The 24,611-nt window shown below is 49.6% G+C and overlaps 1 protein-coding gene across 1 annotated transcript; it reads right to left on the minus strand.

The window, feature by feature from the left end:
* Positions 1-2,589: 2,589 nt before the first annotated feature.
* Positions 2,590-24,011, minus strand: RBP3 (retinol binding protein 3). Its single transcript, XM_034776805.1, has 4 exons — positions 20,964-24,011; positions 13,487-13,677; positions 5,848-5,990; positions 2,590-4,273 (listed from the first exon to the last, which is right to left on the minus strand). Exons 1-4 carry the CDS (start codon positions 24,009-24,011, stop codon positions 3,945-3,947), a joined length of 3,711 nt encoding a protein of 1,236 aa, XP_034632696.1. The 3' UTR covers positions 2,590-3,944.
* Positions 24,012-24,611: the final 600 nt, after the last annotated feature.

A 24,611-nucleotide genomic window follows, 5' to 3' on the forward strand; every position in this document is an offset into this window, starting at 1 on the left:
TTGAAGTTTTGCAATTTGGCTTTGTTCCAAATCAGAACGAAAACCAGCAATTTCAAAATTCCAGGGAAAAAAATCATTTGAAGTCGTTCAAAATATTTAATGGCAATGTTAACTTAAAATGTTGCATATTGCAGTACAATATGCAATATGATCCAACAGAAAAACAATTGAAGATGTTGAACCGGGATGTTGGAAATTTTTCCCCCTTCAATGGAATTCCAGTGAAATTGACCTAATTTCACAAAGCTGTTAGATTTCAACAGAACTGCCCAGTCTGGTGGAATATGGCTCCATTGAAGTTCCTTCTATTAGACACACCGATCGAAAATAGAACCAGATCTGAATAGTGGCAGGTAACCCATTCCAGTGGTTCACCACCCTCCTAGTGAAATAGTGTTTCCTAATATCCAGCCTAGACCTCCCGCACTGCAACTTCAGACCATTGCTCCTTGTTCTGTCATCTGCCACCAGTGAGAACAGCCGAGCTCCATCCTCGTTGGAACCCCCCTTCAGGAATCCCTCTTCAGGTAGTTGAAGGCTGCTATCAACTCCCCCGTCACTCTTCTCTTCTGCAGACTAATTAATCCCAGTTCCCTCAGCCTCTCCTCGTCAGTCATGTGCCCCAGCCCCCTGATCATTTTCGTTGCCCTCCGCTGGACTCTCTCCAATTTGTCCACATCCCTTTTGTAGTGGGGGGACCAAAACTGGATGCAATACTCCAGGTGTGGCCTCACCAGTGCCGAATAGAGGGGAATAATCACTTCCCTCGATCTGCTGGCAATGCTCCTACTAATGCAGCCCAATATGCCGTTAGCCTTCTTGGCAACAAGGGCACACTGCTGACTCATATCCAGCTTCTCGTCCACTGTAATCCCCATGTCCTTTTCTGCAGAACTGCCACTTAGCCAGTCAGTCCCCAGCCTGTAGCAGTGCATGGAATTCTTCCATCCTAAGTGCAGGACTCTGCACTTGTCTTCGTTGAACCTCATCAGATTTCTTTTGGCCCAATCCTCCAATTTGTCTAGGTCACTCTGGATCCTATCCCTACCTTCCAGCATATCTACCTCTCCCTCCAGCTTAGTGTCATCTGCAAACTTGCTGAGGGTGCAATCCATGCCATCAGCCAGATCATTAATGAAGATGTTGAACAAAACCGGCCCCAAGACCAACCCCGGGGGCACTCCGCTTTCCCTTTCCTGCCTCTCCCTCCCGCAGAGTACAATCCCCACCTGGGGAATGTACTGCTCAAGATGGGGTCGTGTGCTCTTGGATGCCCATCGCTGTCTGGGAGACAACCCTGTGCTGTGCTTTTGCACGCAGGGCTCCTCTCTATGAGGAACAGGGCACTTCCCAGACTACCCCAGTATCCTGTCTCCAGCACCAGATGCTTCAGAGGAAGGTGCCAGGTCCCTGCAGCAGCCAGTTGTGGGACACCTGCCCCAGGACAAATTTCTTTCTGACTTCTAGCCGTTGGGGATTGGATGAGATCTAAACCCTCCGTCTTTAGAGTTTACGTCAAAGTTTTTTTTAGTATTTACCATTATAATGCCTGATGTTACAATTGTTTATAGAAGTGTTCAGTCCCTTTCTGAATCCTGCTAAGCTCTTGGCCTCAATGGCATCTTGTGGCAATGAGTTCCACGGGCTTCCCTTTCCAAGTATTTCCTTTTCCTCTGTTTTTGAATTTTCCTCCTTTCAGTTTCATTGTTTGTGGGTTGTGAAATGGGAAACAGGGGCTCCTGGGCTACCTTCTCTTCCCCATGCATTATCTTGAATATTTTTATCACATCCCCTTTTATTCATCTCCTCTCTCTGGTTAACAGCCCCAGCCTTTTCAATCTCTCTTCATACAAATGGTTTTCAATGGCCCTCGTCTTTCTTGTTGAGAAATTAGGTTGTGTTAGAACATGACCTTGGGGCACTGTGTTAACTAAGATGATGATAATCATGACTTAGCAGTCAGTGTAGACAGGGATAAGCCATGTTTAACATCCCATCAGCTGGTCCATTTTAAGCCTTGTAGAGTTTAACCATGACTAGCTGACGTGGTGTTAAACACAATTGTACTTGTGTCCATTGAGTGTTAAATCATGATTAACATTGCGTAAGTTAACACAACTCTTCAAGGTCATGTTCTAACAAGACCTAACTTTCTAGTGAAGACAAATCCAGTGGGATTCAGCAGAGCTGGCTGAGTTATCCATTGCAAATAGATTAGCTTAGAAAATGTAGCTTTTTTGTTTCTTTTCCCAGACTGATGCTGTTTTCTATAATGTGTCTGTCATTCGTAAATCATCACCATGTAGTTCATCATGGGAACAAATTTTGGTCCACAGGTGTGTTCTGAAGTATTAACTCTGTTTGCTATTAGTGCTGTCACTTAAGTCACATGGTAGAGTTTCTGGCCCCTGACTGGACGACTGAAATTTTTAAAACAGGAAAATAATTAATAAATAGCGAGTAAGTAACAGCAAATAGGAGCATTCACACATGATGACCTTTGTTCACATGGAAATATAGACTCGTGGTTTGGAAAACAAAAGAAGCAAAGCTGGCTCATTTAGACTTTAAAGGGACTTTTACAAAACCTAGTATGGATACAAATATTTTCATGGTGTTTTTTATTAATGCACTGACAACTGTGGGCATTGCCAGATGTAGGGTTTTTAATATGTTTCATTTATATAGCGCTTTGACTAGCTAAGGTCCTGTGCAAACTTTTATCCATTTAAACAGTCCCCTGCAGTGTCGAGAAACCCAGACATGAAAAAGAATGGAAAGAAATGTCTGAACAGTCTAGTTTCACTGAGTGATGTTGGAAAGGTGAACACATCACAGAAATTATACAAAATCTATTTGATGGTTAAAACTCTTTCCAGGTCAATCTCTGAAAATATTCTTTGTGATGCGGTGTTTAAAACACAGGATTTTTGTTTTTGTTTTTAAATCTGCACAGTGAGTTTCAACAAACCCAATGTGTAACCACTGCAAACTGCAGAAAGGCGACATTTAACTCAACTTTTGCAGAGCAGTTTCCAAACCTGGGCGCCTATGCTAGCTCATCTACTTCCTTCAGGGCCTTCAAACAGGTATTTAGTGGAGATGGGGTTGAGCAACAGAGTTCAGACCCAGATCGCAATGAGCGGAGGGTATTTATAAATCCCTACACAGGCAGACAAACAATTAGATCAGAGGTTTCCTGAAGTTCAAAGAAGTTTTGAGTTGATTGGGGCCAATGTCAATTACCATACTTGGGTGCTACGGGCTCGCTTGTCCCTTAACTAACTCCATGCCAAGAGAAGCATGTAGCTGCGCCATCCCAGGATGAGCCCAGCCTCGGCAAGGTAGGTTCTTCACCGCTTTCCCCCTTGCTCCTGGGCTGGACGGGGCGCAATCTGCTCTTGGCTTTGACTAGAAGCAGGTCACTTTCTTCCTATCCCGACCTGCTGGTTTAGCTATGCTGGCTAGCACATTGGGGGGCAGAGTCACACCATTGCCTTTTCCCCACCCACTCCCCACCCATCTCTCTGGGGGCGGGGCCCGGGAGTGAGTGCTAGGAGTGCAACTCCAGAAATACAGGGAGGCTGTGCTGGGGCTGGTGGAGAAGGGTCCTTCTGGAACACGTGAACAAGGAGACCGGCAGGAGATGAGCTCAGCTGGGAATTGGGCCCTCGCGTCTATTTCTCACTCCTCTTCAGGACAAAGGAGGGGAAACGTACAGGTTATTTTCCAAAGCACACATGATGCATTTTCTATACTCATCACACTCACACAAACATCACCATAGATGGGTGCGTCACGCCCCCTTTGAGCCTTGGCTGCGATTTTCAAAGGGGCCGAAGGGAGTTAGGAAATCAATGGGATTCGGGCACCTAACCCCCTTAAGCGCCTTTGAAAAGCACCACCTAGATCCCTCTTGCTGGAAGCTCGCTGAGCCAGCCAGTCTATTTGGAGCTGTGCAGGTGCGTGTTGAGCATTTCCTTCGCTTGGATGAGAGCTGTCTCGGTTGGCACCTCCAGGTGCGGCGCCACCCCTGCGCCCTCCCAGGAGGTGCCATCAGCAGAGCTCACAGATCTGGAGGTGGGGATGGTGATGTAGAGGCCGGTGTCATCCACATGATATGTCTGAGGGGGGTGACAGCCGCCGCTGGTCACTTGTCCAATGATGAAAGCTCTGCCCAGTCTCTTCATGATATATACAAACTCCTCAGCTGCCCCGGCAGTCACAGCACTCGTGAGGATGATCAAGCCCTTCTGGGAGCCGTACCGCTCACCTGCGAGAGGCAAGAGCAAATGTCCTTACAAAGTTCCACTTTCAAAGAAGAGCCAAGGCACAATGCATTGTGGGGATTAAAGGTTAACCCTTTTCCGTCCCACCTGGCATTGAAGTCCCTGAAAGAGTTTTGAAACCTTCACTCACTCCCCAGCTTGAATGGCATGAATTTGCTTTTTGCCCTCAAATGACACATGGTAAGCAAGGCCGGTCAGTTTCACTTGTGGTGCTGAGTCAGTTTCCCTCTCGGGCTCTCCTGCAGTAAGAAGACTGCCACTGTGCTTGAGTTGAAAGGGCTGGGGGGGGCGGAGGGATGTTTTACATTCACAGGGCTTTCCATGGAATTCAAACACAATTTAAAAAAAAGGCAAAACATTTCTATTGATCAGAGATTTTGCCAAGCCCTTTTATAGAAAATCTCTAGTTGGAATCTGAACTGACCTGGTATGTCCCTTACATAACCAGATGGGAGCAGTAGATTTTTCTCTTGGTGACAAATTTTCAAAATAGTTCAGCACACTGGGTGCTGGTTGGGTGCTAAGCTCTTTGAAAATCTGTCCCTAGGTGTTGCAACAAGAGCTGAGCACTTGGAAATCTTATCCTAAGCTTCTTTAAAAATCTGGTCTTTTTAAAGCTTTTAAAGCTTCTATAAATATCTGTCTGTCATAGGTGCCCACGGTGTTATAGTTAATGATTAGGCGAGAGCCCAGGCTGTGGCACAGTTCAAAGTCAAAAAGTGTAAAAAAAAAAAGCAGAGAACATGCAAATTGGTCGGGAACAGTCACCAAACCCAGTGATGATGGAACCTGGCGATGTTCTGAACAAAAAGTTCTCGGCCGTGCTTGTAGCCACTTCCATCCCTTCACATGGACCGTACAGACATTCTAGGCTTCAGCGTGACATACACACAGAGTGACAATCCTGGGATCTTATTAGATAGCCAACTCTGAGTGATAAGAAAGGGGGCCGCCTCATGCTTGAGGCTTCTCTTCCAGAATTCATTTTAAAAACAACTCATGCCACCAACAAATGAACATCTCCCAGAAGATATCCTCAGTAGTCACAGTGGATATGTAGGGCCGGATCCAATTCCCACTGAAGTTAATGGGATTGTGTCCATTCTTGGGGTTCAAATGATGATTCACGCTGCTCCAGAGTGCTAACCATGTCTAATTATGGCCATCAGTGCAGCACCTTGGGTCAGCACTGTCTGTGATTTCCCACCCCCCAACATTAAGATCAGTATTTAGGGTTGTTTAGAGCTCAAAGGGCACTCTTATAATCACGAGGGAGCTGACACTGCCTAATGCTGAGAGCCCTCCCCTCCCAGGGACGACAGAGTGCTCTGCTCTCCTCAGGTCAGCGCCCTAGACCAGCTCGGACATTTGGAGTATATAATTTTTCTCTGCTCATTGCTTTTCCATTCTCCATACAGGCTGGGCCGTTTGTGGTAGGGGAACATTGTCTCTGATGGATTCCTAGGAAACCAGCATTCCAGGTGTGTGAGAAATAGGTAGAGAGTATCCGTCGACACCTGAAAGGAAAAGCTCTTGCAAAGGGCAATTGACATCTCACCTGCGAGCTGCGGCTGGGTCCAGATCTCACTTGTCGTATCATTGGGTCGATTGTAGACTTTATCCAGGAGAACTGGGTGCCCTTCATCAAAGAAATAGGAGCAGAGGGCTGCTATGGAGGAAGTGGGGCCTCCGATATTGTACCTGTTTAAAAGCAAACAAAAAAACCCCTCATCCAGAACATGTAAGGAAATAACTGAACACTTGTTGCAAATAGTGCAACTGCCCTGCCCATCTCTCTCCCACAAGCATCTGCTTTGTAGTGCGTTGTCACCGGCTGGCTGGCTGGCCCTTCAAGCTACCCCCAAGCTGAGCCTGATCTGGTGGCTTAATTACCATTAGTGACACAGCTGTGACAGGGTCAAGGCTCACTACAAAGAGAGACAGAACCCAGTCAGCGGGAGGAGATCCGAGACAGAAGAGGCAGGGTGTTCCCCCTCTCTGGGAAGGGCATAGTGAAGATAAGCTGAAGAGGGCTGCAGGGATGGAACTAGTCCCTATGGTGGGCCCTGGCGAAGGCAGCGGGGCAGTCCTGGATATCAGCATTCCAGGGGAGGACCATGGAACCGAGAAGACCCAGGGAAAAGGTCGAGAGGGCTGGGAGCTAGAGGAGAGGCTGTGTGAACCACAGGCTACTGGGAAGCAGTGTAAGGGGCTAAGATGTAGGATATGGCCCATGAAAGCAACAGCATATCTGAAGGAGCAGACCTAGCCACTTAGCCCAGGGTCGGCACCAAGAGCAGAAGGTGGGTCTGAGTTCCTCTAACAGGATTTTTGCACCTGGGATCGGGCTGAGGACAGAGCCCATGGCAGGTTTTTTGATGAGTAGCCCCAGACGGTGAAAGGGTCTCTTGTTGGACTGGAAGGTGACTGAGCCAGACTGAGCTCAGAGGGCTAAGATGTGGACAGAAACAGCCAAAGAGGTGAGCAACAGTGGGCTAGAAGTGAAGACCCCTGCAGTACCCTGACCTGATGGCAGGGGGTGCTGTGGCAGTGAGTGCAATTGCTTGCACACCTCCAATAATATGGCCTAGACCTTATGGCTTCTATTTACATAGTGCATTCTGCCCCGCAGTATTTGCACTCCTAACGCTGCAGAACTGTGCTTCCGCTTGAGAACCTGAAAGGGAACCTGACCAGAAACAAGACGTGAAACTAATTAGGCTTATTTTCCTGACTCACCACCTCCCACCCCCCACCAGCCTCAAAGTAAACAAGCAGCATCAATGGGGACATGACATTCTTATAGTTCTCCGGGTTTATTAACCTAAGGCTCTTACTAGCAGAAGCAAAGGCCTTTAAAAATGAGCCAATACGCTCAAATTTTGCTGTGTAAATCTAGATGTTGGATTCCATTTTTAGGCACCAGAATAAGGGGCCTGATTTTCAGCCCCTGCACTGCCCAGGAAAGCCAATTGGCGCTGTGCATGTTCAGTGCCTCATCAAATCAGGCGGCATATTTGGGTATCTAAATATTGATGCAGGTGCCTAATTTAGGGCATGCAAGGCTGAGAATTTTGGCCCACGATTTTTAAACTAAGAGTCTCCTTTTTAATTCTACATCAGCAGCTCAAGATATAAGTCACAGATGTGTCACCCCAGATGGAGCTCCTGCTGTAAAGACACATCATTCCTTTTAAACCTGTCACCATTAATGACACCAGCCGTTTCTCTCCTGGAAACAAATGCCATATATGTTGTACTGCTGTGACGTAAAGCGCCCCCAAGAGGGCAATCCGGAGCACCTCTAATCTGTAAATCTGACGGTATGCACAGCAGGTGTATACACACGTTAATGTAATGTGCTACAGAGATTTAACAAGAGGCTGCTACAAGAATTTCCCTTTTGCCCTGCATCCCAGGGCCGATTTCAACATGCTGGTGTAGAGGAGGAGTGAGGGCTTGAGAATGAGTTAATTTGTTTTCCCATTTCAATCAGAACACTGTCTGGTGCACTGTATTGGAAATGCTTAGCCCTTGCTCCCCAGCTGTCATGGTAAGGTGTTCCCCTGCTGTACTTTAACATCCGGGGGAAGGCACAGACCTTGTAGTAGGGTCTGGAGGTAACTGATATTTAGTGCAATCCAGCTAGACTCCAAGGCAAAAAAAATGGCTCTCCAGCCCAGGGAGGGGTTAGTAGAATCCAGGGGCTGACTTCATCAGAGACAGGGAAATCACCCCAGCTTCCTACACGATGTGGGAACGGCCACAGCGGACTCACGCTGATAGCCAAATCAGCCTGAGATGCGGTTCTCCTGCATGCTAGCGGATAGAGCACTAGACTGGGATTCAGAGGAGACCTGGGTTTTAGTTCTGGCTCTGCCAGGGGCCCATTGGGTAACCTTGGGCAAGTCACTTTGTGTCACTCCATGCCGCAGTTTTCCCATCTGTAACATGGGGATAATGATACCGACCTCCTTTGTAAAGCATGTGGAGATCTAGGGATGAAGAATGGTGAGGAAGAGTACAGTGAGGCTCTGCTCCCAGTACATCCCAGGGACCCAGCTGTACCTGTCAGAGCCCACGCTGACGCTGCTGCAGTTGTCACTGTAATGAGGGGTGTGCACAGTGCTGGAGTGGGGTACAGGAGGCAATGCCATGGTTAATGGATGTCACTGGATAAGCCTGGACCCTTAGCTTTCCACTTGCCATGCAGCATGAACTCCATTGGGCTCCAGTCACGGTCCCTTTCCTGCAGGACTGTCATTACGAGCTCATTGCCAGCTGGGGGCAGGAGATGAGTTCCCCCCCCCTTTCCCCCATAATGAAATGAGAAAGGTCTTGGAAGGGGAATCATGGGCCAAATTCTGCTGTCTGTTACAGTGGTGTAAATTCAGAATAACTCTGCTGACTTCTATGCAGATACTCCAGATTTACACCAGTGTAACACAGAGCAGAACTTTGGTCTATATCAGGCTGGCCTAGGCTGAGGAACTTACACTAAAGAGCCTCGTGGCTGCAGCAAGGGATATTGGTAATTCAGCACATGTCATTTTCCTCATCAATAAGTGTAGAGCAATCCTGAGCGCAGAACCGCACTGCTAGAGGTGCTGGCCAGGGTGAGGCTGACGTACTGACGAGGGCAGGTCAGACCATTTCTGACTGAATGAAATATTGTTGGAACTGAGATGTTTCAGTTTGCTGAAGACTGTCAGGCTGGGGAGCGAGGGGATCTCTCACATGCTCTAGGGTGGTGGGTAGGGTGCTGCCTGGGATGTAGGAAACCCAGATTCAAGTTTCTGCTCTGTTGGAATCAGCGTGATCTGGGAATGAAAAATGGTGCCCTGCATTAGACAGAGCTGGGATTTGAACCAGGACCTCCCCATGTGCTGGTGTCCGACTGCCCACTCTGAGGCATTTAGACCTAGCTCTGCTTTAATGCAGGCAGGTTTGGTTTTGTTCCAATGCGGAACCCAGACAAATTTGAAACCTCAAAACGTGCTGTCAATGGGAACTGGTGTCCTCTGGTCCCACTGCAGGAAGGGTGAGTCCTGGGGTGTCCACCCCACACAAACCCTGAGCGGGTTAATGTGGGTCAGGATGGGACAGTTAACCTTAGACGCTGCACCTGGAGGGGAACCAGGGCTTGATAAGCATTAATGGCAGGTGAAGCCCAGCTGGGCTAGGAGTGTAAAGCCAGGAAGTGAGAGCAGGAAGGAGGTCTGCAGTCACTCCCTAGAGGGAAAGGGAGCTGGCCAGGGACAAGGAGAAGAGCCAGGAAAGAGTAAGTGCTGGGTCCTGCCGTGGACTGGGGACTTTGACAAGTGATTGAGAGGGGTGAAGTAGCCAAGGGGAGCAGAGGAATCTCCAGTGGTAAACCCAGAGATAGGCCAGGAGAGAGAAGAATGGGGTAGGAAGGAGCCCAGGAAAACAGCTACTGTAACAGAGATTGTGCAGACCTGGATTGCTAGTCATAGGGCTGGAACAGGAGTAGTGGGGTGGGTCTGGGTTCCCCTACCAGACACTGGGAAAGTGGCACAGGACCTGGCGACCTGGAACAAAAGACCACCTGAGACAGCTTGTCTGGTGTGACTTTGTTACCCTGGAAGGGAGGGCACTAGAGTGACCTGGCCAGAGGGCCGAGTCATGTAGAGAGAGCACCCCGAGACACAGAGAGTGAGAGAGGGGCCACAGTATGAGCAACTGATAGGAGGGGGTGAGAGCTAATCCCACACCTAGCCACACGGAGGTGCACCTGCAGTGAGTGGAACCCCTTCACTAACATCCCTGGTTCCAGTCTATCTCAAGCAATTACATTCTGCCTGCCTAAACTCCCTCTACAATTGCAGGAGAATTCACAGTTCTTCTTCACTTCCTGTCTTAAACTGCCCCGTAACATTGCTGAGTGTTGTCTAACAATTACAAGCTTCCCCCCCACAGGCAGCTGCCCTTCAGAGAGAGGGGAGGTGATCCTTGAAGCCAGTTTGTAAAGGCCTTTGGTGTAGGAACCTCTCTTTGTAAATGAAAGTGATTATTTTTCATATGCCATCAATCCAAGACCACTGTAATTCAGCCAAAGATCCCTGCCCGTTTCCCTTCCGATCTTTGACTATCTGAATCATTGAGGTCACTTTCTTCGGGTAGGGAGGATGACAAACGTTTCTCACCAGGATGCTATTAAGGAGAGTTCCCAGAATGCAGATCTAGAGCAGCTGGCTGGGGAAGAGAGAGACAAAGCTACAAAGCCATCCTGAAGCCAGGCAATGAGATGACAGAGCAGCTGCCTGCCCTGCAGTGCGGATTTCACATGGTGTTGAGTTGATCGAGTCTACAGGACATGGAAGGAGCAGAAAATGTCAAATGCTTCCAGTCTGTGAAAATCCGTGGGGAGACCACTGCAAATTTTCTAGCCCACTGTTGAGAGCTCTGGAATGATGAGTGTTTTGCCAAGACAATAATAATATAGCAGCACTAACTGTCTATATGCAGTGGTGGTGCAGCTGTGTCAGTCCAGGATATCAGAGAGACAAGGCAGAGGAGGTGATGTCTTTCACTGGACCAACTTGTGGTGGTGAGAGAGACAAGTTTTCTAGCCGCTCAGCTCTCACCAACAGAGGTTGGGCCAATACAAGATATTACCTCCCCCGCCTTGTCTCTCTGTACATATGTCCTGCTTCTAGGAAAATGAGCTGCTGTGGAAAATCCAGCCTTGAAGGGAAGGGTGGTTCAGTGATTAGAGCACTAGCCTACAACTTTCAAGACCTGGGTGCGAGTCCCTCCTTGACCACAGACTTCCTGTATGACAGGAGGCGAGTCACTTAGGTCCCAATCAATAGGAGTTAGGCACCTTTGAGGATCTGGGCCTTAGTCTCTCTGTGCCTCAGTTCCTCATTTGCACTATAGCGATAACAGCCCTGTGTTGTGTGGGGATAATCCATTAACGGTGGCGAGTGGCTCAGATAGCACAGGGATGGGGGCCAGACCTAGATAACAATGTGATTGCCAGTCCCCAGCATTCAAAAATCAGCAGTTGGGCCCTTCAAAGAAACGTGAGATTGGCTGAAAAGTTATGAGATTTCAAAACTCTCATAAACGTTGGGTCCTTTCTATCGGGTTCTGTGCCCTGACATGTGCTTGCGTCTCCTTTTCCAACTTCTCGCTGCACCAGTGAGGGCTAGAAATCTACTTTTAAAAAAATGAAAGCGGAAATGATTCTCATAGAACCACCAGACTCCAGGAGCTGGGGCTTTAAGCAAAACGCCGAATACGGTGAGACTCCTGACTGTAACCGACATATGTGTTTCTTGAGCGTTTTAAACCGTTTCTGACACTGGGTTTATTTTGTAGGTAAATATCTGCCGGTTGTATTGGGGCCCCATAAACGGTAGTTCTGGGCTGAGGCAAGAAAACCACTGAGGGGAGTGCTGTATAAAAGAACTATTTGCATCTATGTAGATGGTTGATAAGACACAGAGCAGCAGCAACTCACACTTAAGAATATGTAGCATTTTTCATACGTTGGGCAGCTCAGTAAAGTTGCTTAAAATTAGGCATGTGATTAAGTGCTTTGCTGCAACTGGGCTTTGGAGGGCTAATGGGGGGTGGGGGGATTGGAAAGGTGGCTCTAAGCCACCTCCATGCTCCCCAATCATGGACCAATCTGCACTGATCCCCTGATGTAACTTAGTGCAGCCCATAGTAGTATCTATTTTTCTACTAGTGAATCACTTGACCATCACCTATAATAAAATATATCATTAGCCATACATGCAGGTAAGCAAAGGCATATACAGTCAATGCTTGTATAGAAATCAGAGATGGAAAACAGGCAGGAGGTCCCAGCCCTGTGTCAGTTCAAGATTGTTTCCAATGGCAATGGTTTTCAAACTTTTTTTTCTAAGGACCCAGTTGAAGACAATTGTTGATGCCTGCAACCCAATGGAACTGGGGATGAGGGGTTTTAGGTGTGGGAGGGGCTCAGGGCTGGGGCAGAGGGTTGGGATGCAGGGGTGAGGGCTGCATGGTGGGGCTGGGAATGAGGGGTTCAGGGTGTGGGAGGGGGGGTCTGGGCTGGGGCAGGGGGTTGGGGTGCAGGAGGGGGTCAGGGCTCTGGGCTGTGGGGGTGCAGGCCCTGGGGTGGGGCTGAGAGGTTTGGGGTGCAGGAAGGGGTTCTGGGTTTGGGGGAGCTCAGGGCTGGGTTAGGGATTGGAGGGTGGGGTTGGGGCACGGATTTACCTCCAGTGGTTCCCGGTCAGCAGCGCAGCCAGGGTGCAGCGGTAGGCTTCCCGCCTGTCCTGGCACTGTGGACTGCGCTGCGCCTGAAGCGGCCAGCAACAGGTCCAGCTCCTAGGCGGAGGCGCGCAAACGGTTCTGCGTGGCTCTCGCCTGCAGGCACCGCCCCCCAGCTCCCATTGGCCAGGAACCAGTCAATGGGAGTGCGGAGCCAGTGCTCAGAGCGGGGGCAGCATGCAGAGCCCCGTGGCTCCGCTGCCTAGAAGCCGGACCCACTGCTGGCTGCTTCCAGGGCGCAGGGCAGTGTCGGAGCAGGTAGGCACTAGCCTGCCTTAGCTGGGCAGCACCACCAATGGGACTTTTAACATCCTGGTCGGCAGTGCTGACCAGAGCGATCTAGTGCCTGACATACCATGACCCAGTACTGGGTCGCGACCCAAACTTTGAAAAACGCTGTCCTATGGTATATTTCCTAGGTTTCCTATCTAGTTTTCAATGTCCCAAGTGATGGAGCAATTTCCCTTGAGACATCATTCCACATGCTAATAGATCTCACTGTTAGAAAATTTTCCTTGGATATTCACCCTGAATTTTCTTTTTCTTCATTTCATCCCTTCAGTGCTAGCTGACCTGGCATGACAGTGAACCACATAAATCTAGTTCTGAAGAAAATTCAGACTGGAACTAAGGCACACATTTTTAACAATGAGAGTAATTAACCTTTGGAACAATGTACCAAGAGTCGTGGTGGATTCTCCATCATTGGCAATTTTTAAATCAAGATTTGATGTGTTTTTAAAAGCTCTGCTCTAGGAAATAGTTTGGGGAAATTCTCTAGCCTGCGTTACACAGGAGATCAGACTAGATGATCACAATGGTCCCATGTGGCCTTGGAATCTATGAGTTCACTGTTTCAAATAAAATGATACTTAAATAGAATACATGGTGAATTTCTGTCCAGAATTTACCTCATGTCTATGATTAATGCATCTGTGTGAACGATCTTCTTCCAAACATGCTCCACCAGCAGCTCAGACACCTGGGTTAGAAGATTGCAGTCTCCAAACATATCGAATCTCAGGTAGCCAATGTTGTTTTCAAATACGTTGGTGCGGAAAGAAAATTTAATCAGATCTTCAAATACTTCTGGGGAAGGGATCTGAAAGAGTTTGCAAGAAAAAATAATCATTATCTGGCATTGCACTCTTGGCATAAGATTGGAGAGAAATCACGTGTCAGGTTTAGCCCATGTTGGGCATATGTTAGGAATCTTATGTTAAGAATGTCATGTGGTGGGCATGTGTTAGGAATGTCATGTGGGAGACTTGTTTTAAGAATCTGATATGTTGGCCATGTATAAGGAATGTCATGTGGTGGCCAGTGTCAGGAGTATCATGTGGTGGCCATGTGCTAAGATTCCTATACGTGGTACATGTGTCAGGAATATCATGTGGTGCCCGTGTGCTAAGATGCTTATATGAGGGACATGTATCAGGAATGACATATGGTGCCCATGTGCTAAGATTCTTTTATGTGGGACATGTGTCTGGAATCTCACATGCGGGGCAGTGATTAACTTTATTTTCTTCATCTGGATGTTCCAGGGCAAACATCGAAAACAAATAATGATAAGACAAGATGTGGCCAACGAGTAGAAGAAACGTGTCCACAGGTGAGGTCTGCTTGGGCCTAATTTTAGAGGACTTCTTGGCACACTCACAGCACAATGAGGTGGTAATGGCTGGCAGGAGCAGGGCATGCAGCTGCCACCACAACAACCCCACAGGCAGGAGAAGGACAGTTGACCTGAGTTGGGTCCAACAGGATCCAGTTGTTCTCCCACCCAGCACAGCCCAGACTCAACACTTGTTGTAGGGTCCTGTCAGGTTCGAGGGCAGGGCTCTAGTCCCTGTAACCCCTGTCTATAGTGGGGCCACAGCCTGCTCCTCCAGTCAGATTTCAGTGCTTTGCCTGCACGCCTCTGAGACTGGAACATGCCCTTGGGCTAAGACTCTAGATGCACGTCCCACCTCTGCCACAACATCCGCGTGACCTTGGGCAAATCCCTTATTGCCTCATTCCCCCTATTAAATGTCCCCACCCTACAGGAGAGCTGAGAGACTCCCTTTATCAATGCTGATGGGACACTCAGCTATGGCAATGATAACAAGAACCTGTCCAGACTGAATGCAGCCCAATGTTTTAAGGTAAATGCACATTATTGATAGTGTTTTTGCCTCTGCAGGTACAAACGCCCCCTTCCTGGCAGTAGCTCTCCACATGCATCACAAAGGAGTATTATTCCCATGTTACAGCTGGGGTACAGGTTGGGGAAGCAACTCACCCAAGGTAGGAATTGAACCCAGGTCTCTTGACTGCTAGCCCACTGTTTGGCCCATTAGACAATGCTACTTGGTGGCCCAGGGCTTTGCTTCCTCTTTACTCCTGAAGCTGATATTTGTTGCCATCATCCCAGTGCCTTTTACAAAGCCAAAACTTTGTCTGCTGATCCCGAGTCCCTGCTGGTACCAGCTACTGACCTAAATGCGAGAGCTGACTTGCGGATTCCCTTTCTGCCCCTCTTTCTCTCTGCGCCCTCTGGAAAACAACCCCGCTGGCTGGGCTGCAGACATATCAGTTCAATGCTGCTGACCTTGTCACTCGCGCCAGTGACAGTCATGCAAGTTGATCTTCCCAGGGTCCTTTGATTAATGAGTCACGGGTTTAAAGGAAAAAGCCAGCATTCATTGCATTGTTCTGATGCTGCTTTGGTCTGGTGCAGAAATACTGAACCCCTCCTTGCAACGGAGAGGTCAGAAAAAACCCCATCTACAGATGTGTTTCTTCTCAGTAAGAATTAACCTACAAATAGGACTTCATCTGTAAGCACTGGTTCCTGGTATATACCTTCACAATGATCTGGCCCCATTAGAGAATAAGGGGGGGCTCTGGGCCAGCCCACCCTGTTCCTTGACATGGTCCCTTTAAGGAATAGGTATTTAAGGGAGCAGCGGACCAGCTAATGAATGGGGGCCAGGTGGTAATCAGAGAGATATCACCTGACCAGGATCAAAACCTAGCTGTTAGTTGACTTGCTAGAAGGGAAACTCTATAAAGTGGGGCTGGAATGTAGCTGTTAGGGAAGCTGGCTTGAGCTATATCACAGCCCTGGGAAAGGAGGCTGTGGAATCCCTTAACCAGGGGGAAGGGGTAGAGAAAACTGGATATTTAGAGACTCTGTAAATTGGACACCAGGTAGGGGAATGTTACTGTGAGTACTCTGGGCTGCAAACAAGTTATCTGGGAGAAGTAAGAGGAGCTGAGGGTGGGGCCCTGCTCTATATCAGGGATGACCCACTGCCCTTAAGCATGTTGGTTAAGAATAAGCTCTGTATTTGTTCACACTTACATGGTTTATGATATAGCTTCCTACCCATGCAATGAACATGCTGTAACCAATCTGTGCCCATTTCAGAGTTCCACATTTGTTTGAAGTGTTGCCAGCTCGTCTGACTTTATTGTGAGTCTTGTGTTTAATTGGTGTTTGCCTTAAAGCCCCAGATCCTGGAGTCATGTGAACAGGAGAGCATCTCAACTTGGCCTTGATGGCTGCAGAGAAAAGCTGGAAAATATGGGTATCCCAATGGCTCAAAAGCTGAAAGGCAAATAAAAAGCTTTTTCTTTCTAAATCTCATGATTTTGAGTGGCCCGATGCCTGGTTTGTTTTTAAACATGGGTGGTTGACAATAGTGGGTTATTCCCTCTTGCACAATTGGAAATTAATGACAGCTATGGCTAAATTAAAAGGGTTGAATTATTACATATAAGCTCTCTGGGCCTTAATGAAGAAGAACACCACACGCAGTGTGGATTAGAATGAAGATTTTTCCTGTGCCAACAGACCAGGCCCATGCCACCTGAGTCACAGAAGAATTGCTATTAACTAACTGGATAGGGTCCACTGAGCGCCCGTGCCTCTAGGTCCTTCTGTACTATAAATAAACAACATTGCCAGCTCCAGGCATCCAAAGATGATGGAACGTACCCCCTTGCAATCCTGAGATGGCTTAAAAATCATGAAATTTTAAAAAAATACATTTGGGTTCTTTTTGTCTAGCGTGTGGTTTTTAAACCTTGAGAATTACATCCAGGTTGTGTCTTCTCTGCAGCCAGCAGGGCTAGAAACGTACTTCTTTTTAAAATGAAAACTGAGGTTCTCATGTAATCCCAGCACTCTACCAGCCAGAGCGTCAAGAAAAACACATAGTTGGGCAGTTCTAATTCCACCCAGCAGGGAGCAGTGGTGCACAAACACACTAGCCAGCCCACTGCTACAGAGCTATTTTAACAGGTATCTTGTAAATTAATATTCTGGCTGGAGTTACAGTTGGCAACATTTTTATTTCCAGACAAATACAGTGGCATGTTATAATAGAAAGGAAAGCTTGCAAGTATGCTGTAGGCACCAGATTTAGGTTTTCATACAAAATCAGTTTTACAAAACCCAAAAATGAACGGGCACCTTTAAACAGACTCTTTGTTTTGTTTTTACTTTTAAAAATATGTCTCTTGCTGCGTTGTTGTAAATCCTACATGTAACTGCATTGTGCTAATGCATGAGGATCAGAAAGAGGCAAAAGCAAGGGACATAGACTCATAAAAGATTAGGGTTGGAAGTGACTTCTGCAGGTCTGGGTCAATGCATTGCCATGGTCCAGCCAGAGTGAAATGTCAAAAGGAAATAAACAGCATAAAGAGTGAAGAGTCAATTTGATTTGTATAGGAGCCAGATTCTAAGATGGTGTAAACTGGCACAGCTCCATTGACTTTAATGGGGTTACACTTATATACACCAGATGAGAACTGGGCCCACAGTTAAATTCTTTCATTTGCTGATAGTACAATAGGTATTGATTTTTTACCCCTGTCCTGACATTGTCCCTTTAAGCAAAGTGCAAAGCCTTTATTCATTAGTGTGGCCAAGCAAAAAGACATAAGCAATCCTTCCCCTCTACCACTGAACTGTCCATAAACCCCCTCGTTCCTCCCCAAGAACTGACAATACCCCAGAAAGCACCCCCAGGGTTAGAGACTGTGCATACATAATATTTACCTAGGAAAGGAAAGATTTGATATGCAAGGACAGTTGCTGTTTAAAATGAATCCTCTTACTAGAGATGTGCAGTGAGGAGGCAACCAGGGGCCTCATTCTCAGCTGGATGCACAGAAAATTAAACCCCAACTTTAGAGGGTTAGCGGATGCTTGGAGTCGAGGGCCCCATCTGTGACCCTTGTCATTTGAACTTGGGGCATCACATGTGGAAAAATCAGGCAGCATGTCCTTTCTGCCTCAGCCCTGTGCAACTTATAGGGCCTGGTGTTCATTCATATGGATGTCTCAGTACGCAAATGGAAAAGTCCTCGGAGACTTTGTGGTTTGGAGGAGAGAGAGATGTGAGAATCAGCCCAGAGGATAAGCCCGGGGAGTTGGAGCGAGGGTGGCTGAATGGGCATCTGTGAGGATATGGGACGCTGCTTCACAGCAAAAGTTTGGGCTATGTTCTGAACAGCAAACGCATACATAATGCTAGCCCCTGGGAAACCTGACTGGCAACTAGCATTTATGCATCAGGGAACTCCAGCTAGCACTGACCTTGCTGCGATCACAGAGGAGATCTCTTTACTCGCTAAATGCTGGTTTAGTGGCTATTCCAATGGGGTGGGACACATCAGGGCTACATGCAGGTCACCTGCATCCTTCCCCTTCTTCCGCCCGCACACCATCACTTTGTTCGGCTTTATTATCAGGGTCAAGCTAAAGGGAAACCCACTTTTGAGGGACTGGCTGGTTCTGAAGGTTGGTGCCTCTCATTTTGGGAAGGATGTAGGCAGTAAGCTGGAAGGGTTATTATGGCAGTGAATGAAAATGCCCTGGGAAAGATTCATCTACTACAATCTGCCACTCGGGAGTGCAAGCTTCAACGTGACCTTGAGGTGTGTGCTCTCTGGACGGTGGCACTGGGGTTCTCAGGAAACATGCATAGACAGCACCCCCTACTGGCAGCTAGAGCAAGGCAGAGGACAATGCCCATCCTGCACAGAGGGTCAAGAGGGGAGCGGGGCTCCGCCTCAGAGTTGAGGGGGACAATGGTGCTACCCTGGGCTGAGCCCGTTCACTGCTGGCACTGGGCCAGCTGTTGTAGTTGGCTATGGAAAGAGCAAAGAGGGGACATTGCTGGAGCTTCGTGGGCCTCTTGCTGCCCCAGTGCTCTGCACAATAGCATCCCCAGCCTCTACTGCTCCCTCCCTGTCACCAGGTTGAGGCTTTCACCTCCAGCTCTTAGTCCACTCCTGTTCTCGCCTCTGGAAAGTCCCTAAGCCCAACCTCCCCTTATCCGGCCCTTATCCCTCGTACTCTACCATGAGAGAGTCTGCTCCCAGACCTTCTCTGCTCCTGAGCTACACATTCCCTCTTGGAGGCTCCCGACCCCTTTCCATTCTCCCCCTCTACTCTTACGGAGGAGCCATCCTACCTCTTCCAATCCCTGCTCTTGACAAACAGGACTGAAAGAAGCATTACTGAGTGTGGGGTGAAATCCTCACCCACTGAAGTCCCACTGGCTTCACCGGGGCTGGAATTTCACCTTTGAGGTGCTAAGTTTACATTTTTATTCTATGAATCTGCTTCCAACAATCTGGTTTCACCTCAGGCAATAATAGCCACTCATAAATAACTATTACATGCGGGGAAGGGGGTGGGGAATTGACTTGCTGGATGGCGCTTTTAGGGACCTGACAGCAGATCACCAGTGAGGCATGGCCCATATTTTAGCAAGTAGCTCCCACAAAAGTTTCCCTTTAGCCTGGGATGTGCCCCATGCTCCAGGGTCACTGGGAGGTGAATGAGCAATGGAATGGAGAATCCATTGATTGGTTTCCCCGTTTTTAGCACAAATTCTTTCTCACAGCCAAGGGAAGGGACAGCACCTCTGGGTGAACAAACCTATAACAGGTGCCCTTCCCTGGAAATGCTCAATCGTGATCCCCAGGGACAGACGCTGTGAGCATGGCACAGGGTTACCCCCCACGATAAATCATACAAGCCAAAGACCTCATAGGGTGGAAGCCCAGGGATCTCCTTCCTCAGGAAGATGCTCAACCACGTGGTCTGCTCCAAAAGCAAAATAAGGCACTCTTCCAAGGGTGACATTAAGAGCTCTAGGGGTAAGTTGTCTGGGTCAGGGGTGCTATAACTATAACCAAGGAGGGGCTGAGTCCATCTGAGATGGAATTTGAACAAGTGACTCCTGGGAGTTCCCTCCAACACAATATCAAAGCAGAGGCTTTGCTGGCACACTCCACTGTATGAGGAGCTCCGCCAGGCAAACTGCACAGCGGGGGCAAAGGTGGATTATTAAAAATCAAATTCTCGTTGAGATCATCTAGCACAGGGGTCGGCAACGTTCAGCACGCGGCTCGCCAGGGTAAGCACCCTGGTGGGCCGGGCCAGTTTTATTTACCTGCTGACGCGGCAGGTTCGGCCGATCGCGGCCCCCACTGGCCGCGGTTCACCGTCCCGGGCCAATGGGGGCGGTGAGAAGCCGTGGCCAGCACATCGCTCGCCCACACCGCTTCTCGCCGCCCCCATTGGCCCGAGACGGCGAACCGCGGCCAGTGGGGGCCGCGATCGGCCGAACCTGCCGCGTCAGCAGGTAAATAAAACTGGCCCGGCCCGCCAGGGTGCTTATCCTGGCGAGCCGCATGCCGAACGTTGCCGACCCCTGATCTAGCATCTATCCAGCCACGTTTCCAAGGCAAAGATCAGCCAAGCTCTCTAATGTTGATTAGGAGACCAGTTAGGAGTGGATGGTCAATATAAGGGAGTTCCCTACAATCCTGGGAGTCACAGAAAATGAGATGGTGGGTACGGTCATTTTATATGTGCAGAAGGGTAGATTACAAAATGCAAAGCATGTCTCTTGTTGAAGATCCTTAGAGCAACTACTTCATCTCAGATCGAAAAATCAATGCCATCAGGGTAGGTCATGCAACTAACGTACTTACTGAGGCCAACTTAATACAACGTGGCAAAACTAGAGCATCTGAGAAGAAGTCAGAAGTCACCTGGTATGTGACATCTTCCATGTAATCAGTGGTACGCTCCCCCCCCCCCGGCAACTCCTCCATGTTCACACGTGAATTCACTGGTCATGGGAGAGCTCAGCTCAGCTGCCCCAGAGCAGTGGCCGTGCAAGGTCCCCCTACAAAGTCCTATATGCCCTATGCCCATTTGGGCCTTCGTCTCTGTGCTGGAGCCTGGGAAACCTGGGAGGTTTAGAAATATGGGCCAGGAATGTAGCTGGGGTCCTTAACTCGCTGCACACAGTCCTAGAACCCACGTGACAGATTCTAGCGAGTCCCTAGCTGAGCATGTGAGAGCCTTACCTGCATTGGCACGATCCCCGGGATGTGGTCCTTGGAGTGCTCTGGGATGTGGGCTATTTTCAGATGCACGTCTCCAGACAGGGCTCGCAGGTCAGCCGCCACCTTCTTGGCCAGCTCCTCTTCAGAGTTAACCATCTTGTAAGTGTCCTTGGGGGCGAGGGCGGTGAGCTTGGTTGCCACGTCGGCTCCCACGTCTGCAAAGGCGTAGTTGTCCACCACCAGCTTCCCCACCGTCTGCAGCACGCTGGGCACCTTGGTACGCAAGGCTGCGATCTGTTGGGCTGCAGCCATGGCTTCGCTCGCCTGGATGGTGATGTGCGGCTCCACCCCCGATACGCTCCACACTTTGCTGGTGAGGGGGCTGAGCACCACCTGGCTGGGGATGGAGGCATACAGGGAGCTGTTGCCAACCCGGTAGATGCCCCCCGAGAGCGAGCCACCCATGGTGGGCTCACCAATGACCGTAGCCCGGTGCAGATCCTTCATGGAGCGGGCAAAGGCTTCGGCCGCCGAGCCACTCATGTGGCTGGTCAGGATGTAGATGTCCTTAAGGGAGCCGTACCTCTGGCCAGTGACCTGGGAGAGGGTCATTACCTCAATGCTGTGCGAGGTGCTGCGGTCAAAGACGGTGTAGAGGTGCTGCCGGGGTTCGGGCTCAAAGAAGTAGGAGCTGAAGATGGGCACAGCGGTGGAGTAGCCGCCCATGTTGTACCTCATGTCAATGATCATCGCGTCAGTGCCCACCAGCTTGTCCCATACCAGGTGCACTAGCTGTGGCCCAATTGCCTTCACTGTCTCTGCCTCGGCCATCATGTCGAAGCGCAGGTAGCCTAGGTTGCCTGGCAATACTTCAACCTTGAAAAGGGCCTCGATGATGTAGGCCAGCTCCTCTGGAGTGGGGATCTTGTTGGGGGACTGTTCCTCGGGGGTGGGCTCCACGTGGCTGTGGAAGACATGCAGCCGGTGGTCCCCTGAGGCCTCCTGCAGGTCGTTAGTGAGCTGGGAGGCCAATGTCTCCAAGTCCACAGCTGAGCGGTAGCCACCTTGGGCCCACTTGGTGCTTAACATGGCACTGGCCTTCCCAGCTACCTCCGGGATGGCATAATGATCCTCTAATAGCTGTCCAGTGCTTTCCACAAGTGCTCCCATGACCTCGTGGAAAGCCAGCACCTCCCTGGCCTTCTCTAGCGCCTCGTCAGCCAGCACGATGGCATCCGGCACCACACCGCCACCCAGCCAGCAGTCTCCATGGTTGTCGACGAAGGTGATGACGGGCACAGTGATGGTGAGGCCCTGGGTGATGTCGTCCTCTGGCTGCAGCAGAGGGAAGGTGCGGGTGTGTGAGAGGCTGCCCGCTGTGATCTCGCCAATCAGAGTGGCGCGGCCCAGGGACTGCATGAGGTAAGCAAATTCCTCAGCAGCAGTGGCCGTACGGTGGCTGGTGAGCAGGTAGATGCCACGCTGGGCCCCGTAGGGCTGGCCCAATAGCCCAGCCCGGCTGTTGTGCTCCTGTGTGCGGTTGGTGCGCCTGTCATAGGTAGTGAAAAGGTGGACAGGGCCGGTGGTGGGGTCCTGGAAGTAAGAGAGCAGCAGGGGCACGGCGCCTGAGGATGGGCCCCCAGGGTTGTAGCGCAGGTCCACAATCAGGTTCTCAGTGGCCTGGAGGGGCTCCCACACCTTGTGCACGATGTAGGGGCCCAGCTTAGCCAGTACGGAGGCATCAGCAAACTCATCAAAGCGCATGTAGCCCACATTGTCTGGCAGCACCGACACCTGGAACACAGTGTCCACCAGGGCCCGCTGCAACTCCTCATTATCAGGCAGGTCAGCAGCCACTGGGATCTCCTCCTCCAGGGGTGAGATAGCAGCCTCGCCTGGCGTGGTGACCCGAAGCAGGAGGCGTGGGTCCTCGGACACAGCCTGCAGTTCGGCGTTGAGCTTGGTGGCTAGGTCCTCGACAGACTGGATGGAGGAGTAGTCGAAGGCAGAGAGGTGCTGCAGCAGCGCGGGCACCCTCTCTGCCAAAGTGTAATAGTCCTGCAGTATGCCCATGAGGCGGCTGATCGTACCAGGCACTTCCCTGCGAACTGACAGGATGGCCAGTGCCTTCTCCAGGGCCTGCTCCATCTGGCTGGCTACACATGGCGGCACCCCAGTGACCTCCCAGCTCTGCCCACCCCCGTTCAGAGGGCTCACAGACCGCGATACGGGCACTGTCACGTAGAAATGGGAGGCACCGATCCGTAGCTTCTGAACGTCCAGCGAGCCCCCAGCTGTCCTCTCCCCCACAATGATGGCTCTGTGCATGTGCTTGAGGATGTAAGCCACATCTTCGGCCACCCCGGTGGTGTGCCGGCTGATCAGCACGACAACATCTTTGTCCTTGCCGTACCTCTCACCCAGCACCTGGGGCAGGGTCCATATCTCCGTGGTGGTGTTGGAGGGCCGGTTGTACACCGTGTCCACATGCAGCACCTTGTCAGCTTCATACAGGTAGGAGATGATGAAAGGGATGCCGGAGACCTGCCCCCCAGTGTTGTAGCGCAGATCTAGCACCAGGGCAGAGGTCCCCATCAATGTCTTCCACACCTTGTCCACCAGGAAAGCCCCAATCTTCTGCACAACATCTTGGCCGATGATATGATCGATCCTCAGATAGCCCACGTTTCCCCCCAGCTGTTCATACTTGACCACATGCTGGATAAGATCCAGGAGCTGCTCCCGAGTGAAGGAAGTCTCATCTTCTTGCTTTGGAGCCACGGTAGCCAACGGCTCATAGGAGATCACTAGCCTTGGGTCATTCAAGGCACCTTGCACACCAGCCGTCAAGACGTTGGCCAACAATTTGGGATCTGAGATGTCCAGGATCTCCCCACTTTTGATGGCCTGTTCGATAGCATCTTGCATCCCCACCAGGTTTTCAGGGAAGCAGTAATTATCCAGAAGCACCTTGGCCATGTCCAGCACCAGATTTGGCTGGAAGATTTCCTCAGTACATACGTTGCAGAAAATCAGAGCTGATAACAACAAGAGAGGTCCCCCAATCATTTTGAATCATTAGGGGGAGGAAAATAAATTGCACCTTGATAAGAAATCAGAGATGCTTGTAGATCTAGACACGTTCAGCTCTCCACTCACCCTCTCTGTCTGTGAATCAGCACTGAAAGCCCAGTGTTAAATCTGGGAGTACTGACTAGATAAGTCTTTTATCTGCATTAAACCTCTAATCTCATTAAACTGGAGTGCATCAGCCAAAGTGCACGAATAGATGAAGTTCAGCATCATGCCACTTTTCAAACCTCTTATGAAACAGTAATGAAGTACAGTCAAGGAGATGTTTATTCCAAGTTGTTAGACTCATAGGTCTCCTTCTGACAGTTAACTGCTTTCAGTACACCCCTGCCCATTTTAAACTGGTCCAGACTTATCAACCTCAGATCATTTAAACGCAGAGCCATTTGGTGGAGAACCACAATTAGAAGAGCAATAATCCAACCTATTATTGTCATTTGTGGCAAAATAATACCTGGAGCATTTTGAATTAGCCTAGATCAGCAGATAATTTGGTATTTTTGCCCTGGTGATTACTTAGAATTCTCTGTCCTTGGTATTTTCCAGCCCATTGTCTGCAACAGGCTGTATTTACAG

This window comes from Trachemys scripta, chromosome 7, assembly GCF_013100865.1.
Source record: "Trachemys scripta elegans isolate TJP31775 chromosome 7, CAS_Tse_1.0, whole genome shotgun sequence".
Taxonomy (NCBI): Eukaryota; Metazoa; Chordata; order Testudines; family Emydidae; genus Trachemys; species Trachemys scripta.

What these genes read in the sequence shown, in the direction of transcription:
- RBP3 (XM_034776805.1), bottom strand. Translation starts at nt 24,011, where the DNA reads ATGATTGGGGGACCTCTCTTGTTGTTATCAGCTCTGATTTTCTGCAAC. An exon ending in CGGGGATCGTGCCAATGCAG is followed by an intron (nt 13,678 to 20,963) that starts GTAAGGCTCTCA and finishes AAACTCTTTCAG; the next exon opens with ATCCCTTCCCCAGAAGTATT. An exon ending in GCATTAATCATAGACATGAG is followed by an intron (nt 5,991 to 13,486) that starts GTAAATTCTGGA and finishes GCTTTTAAACAG; the next exon opens with GTACAATATCGGAGGCCCCA.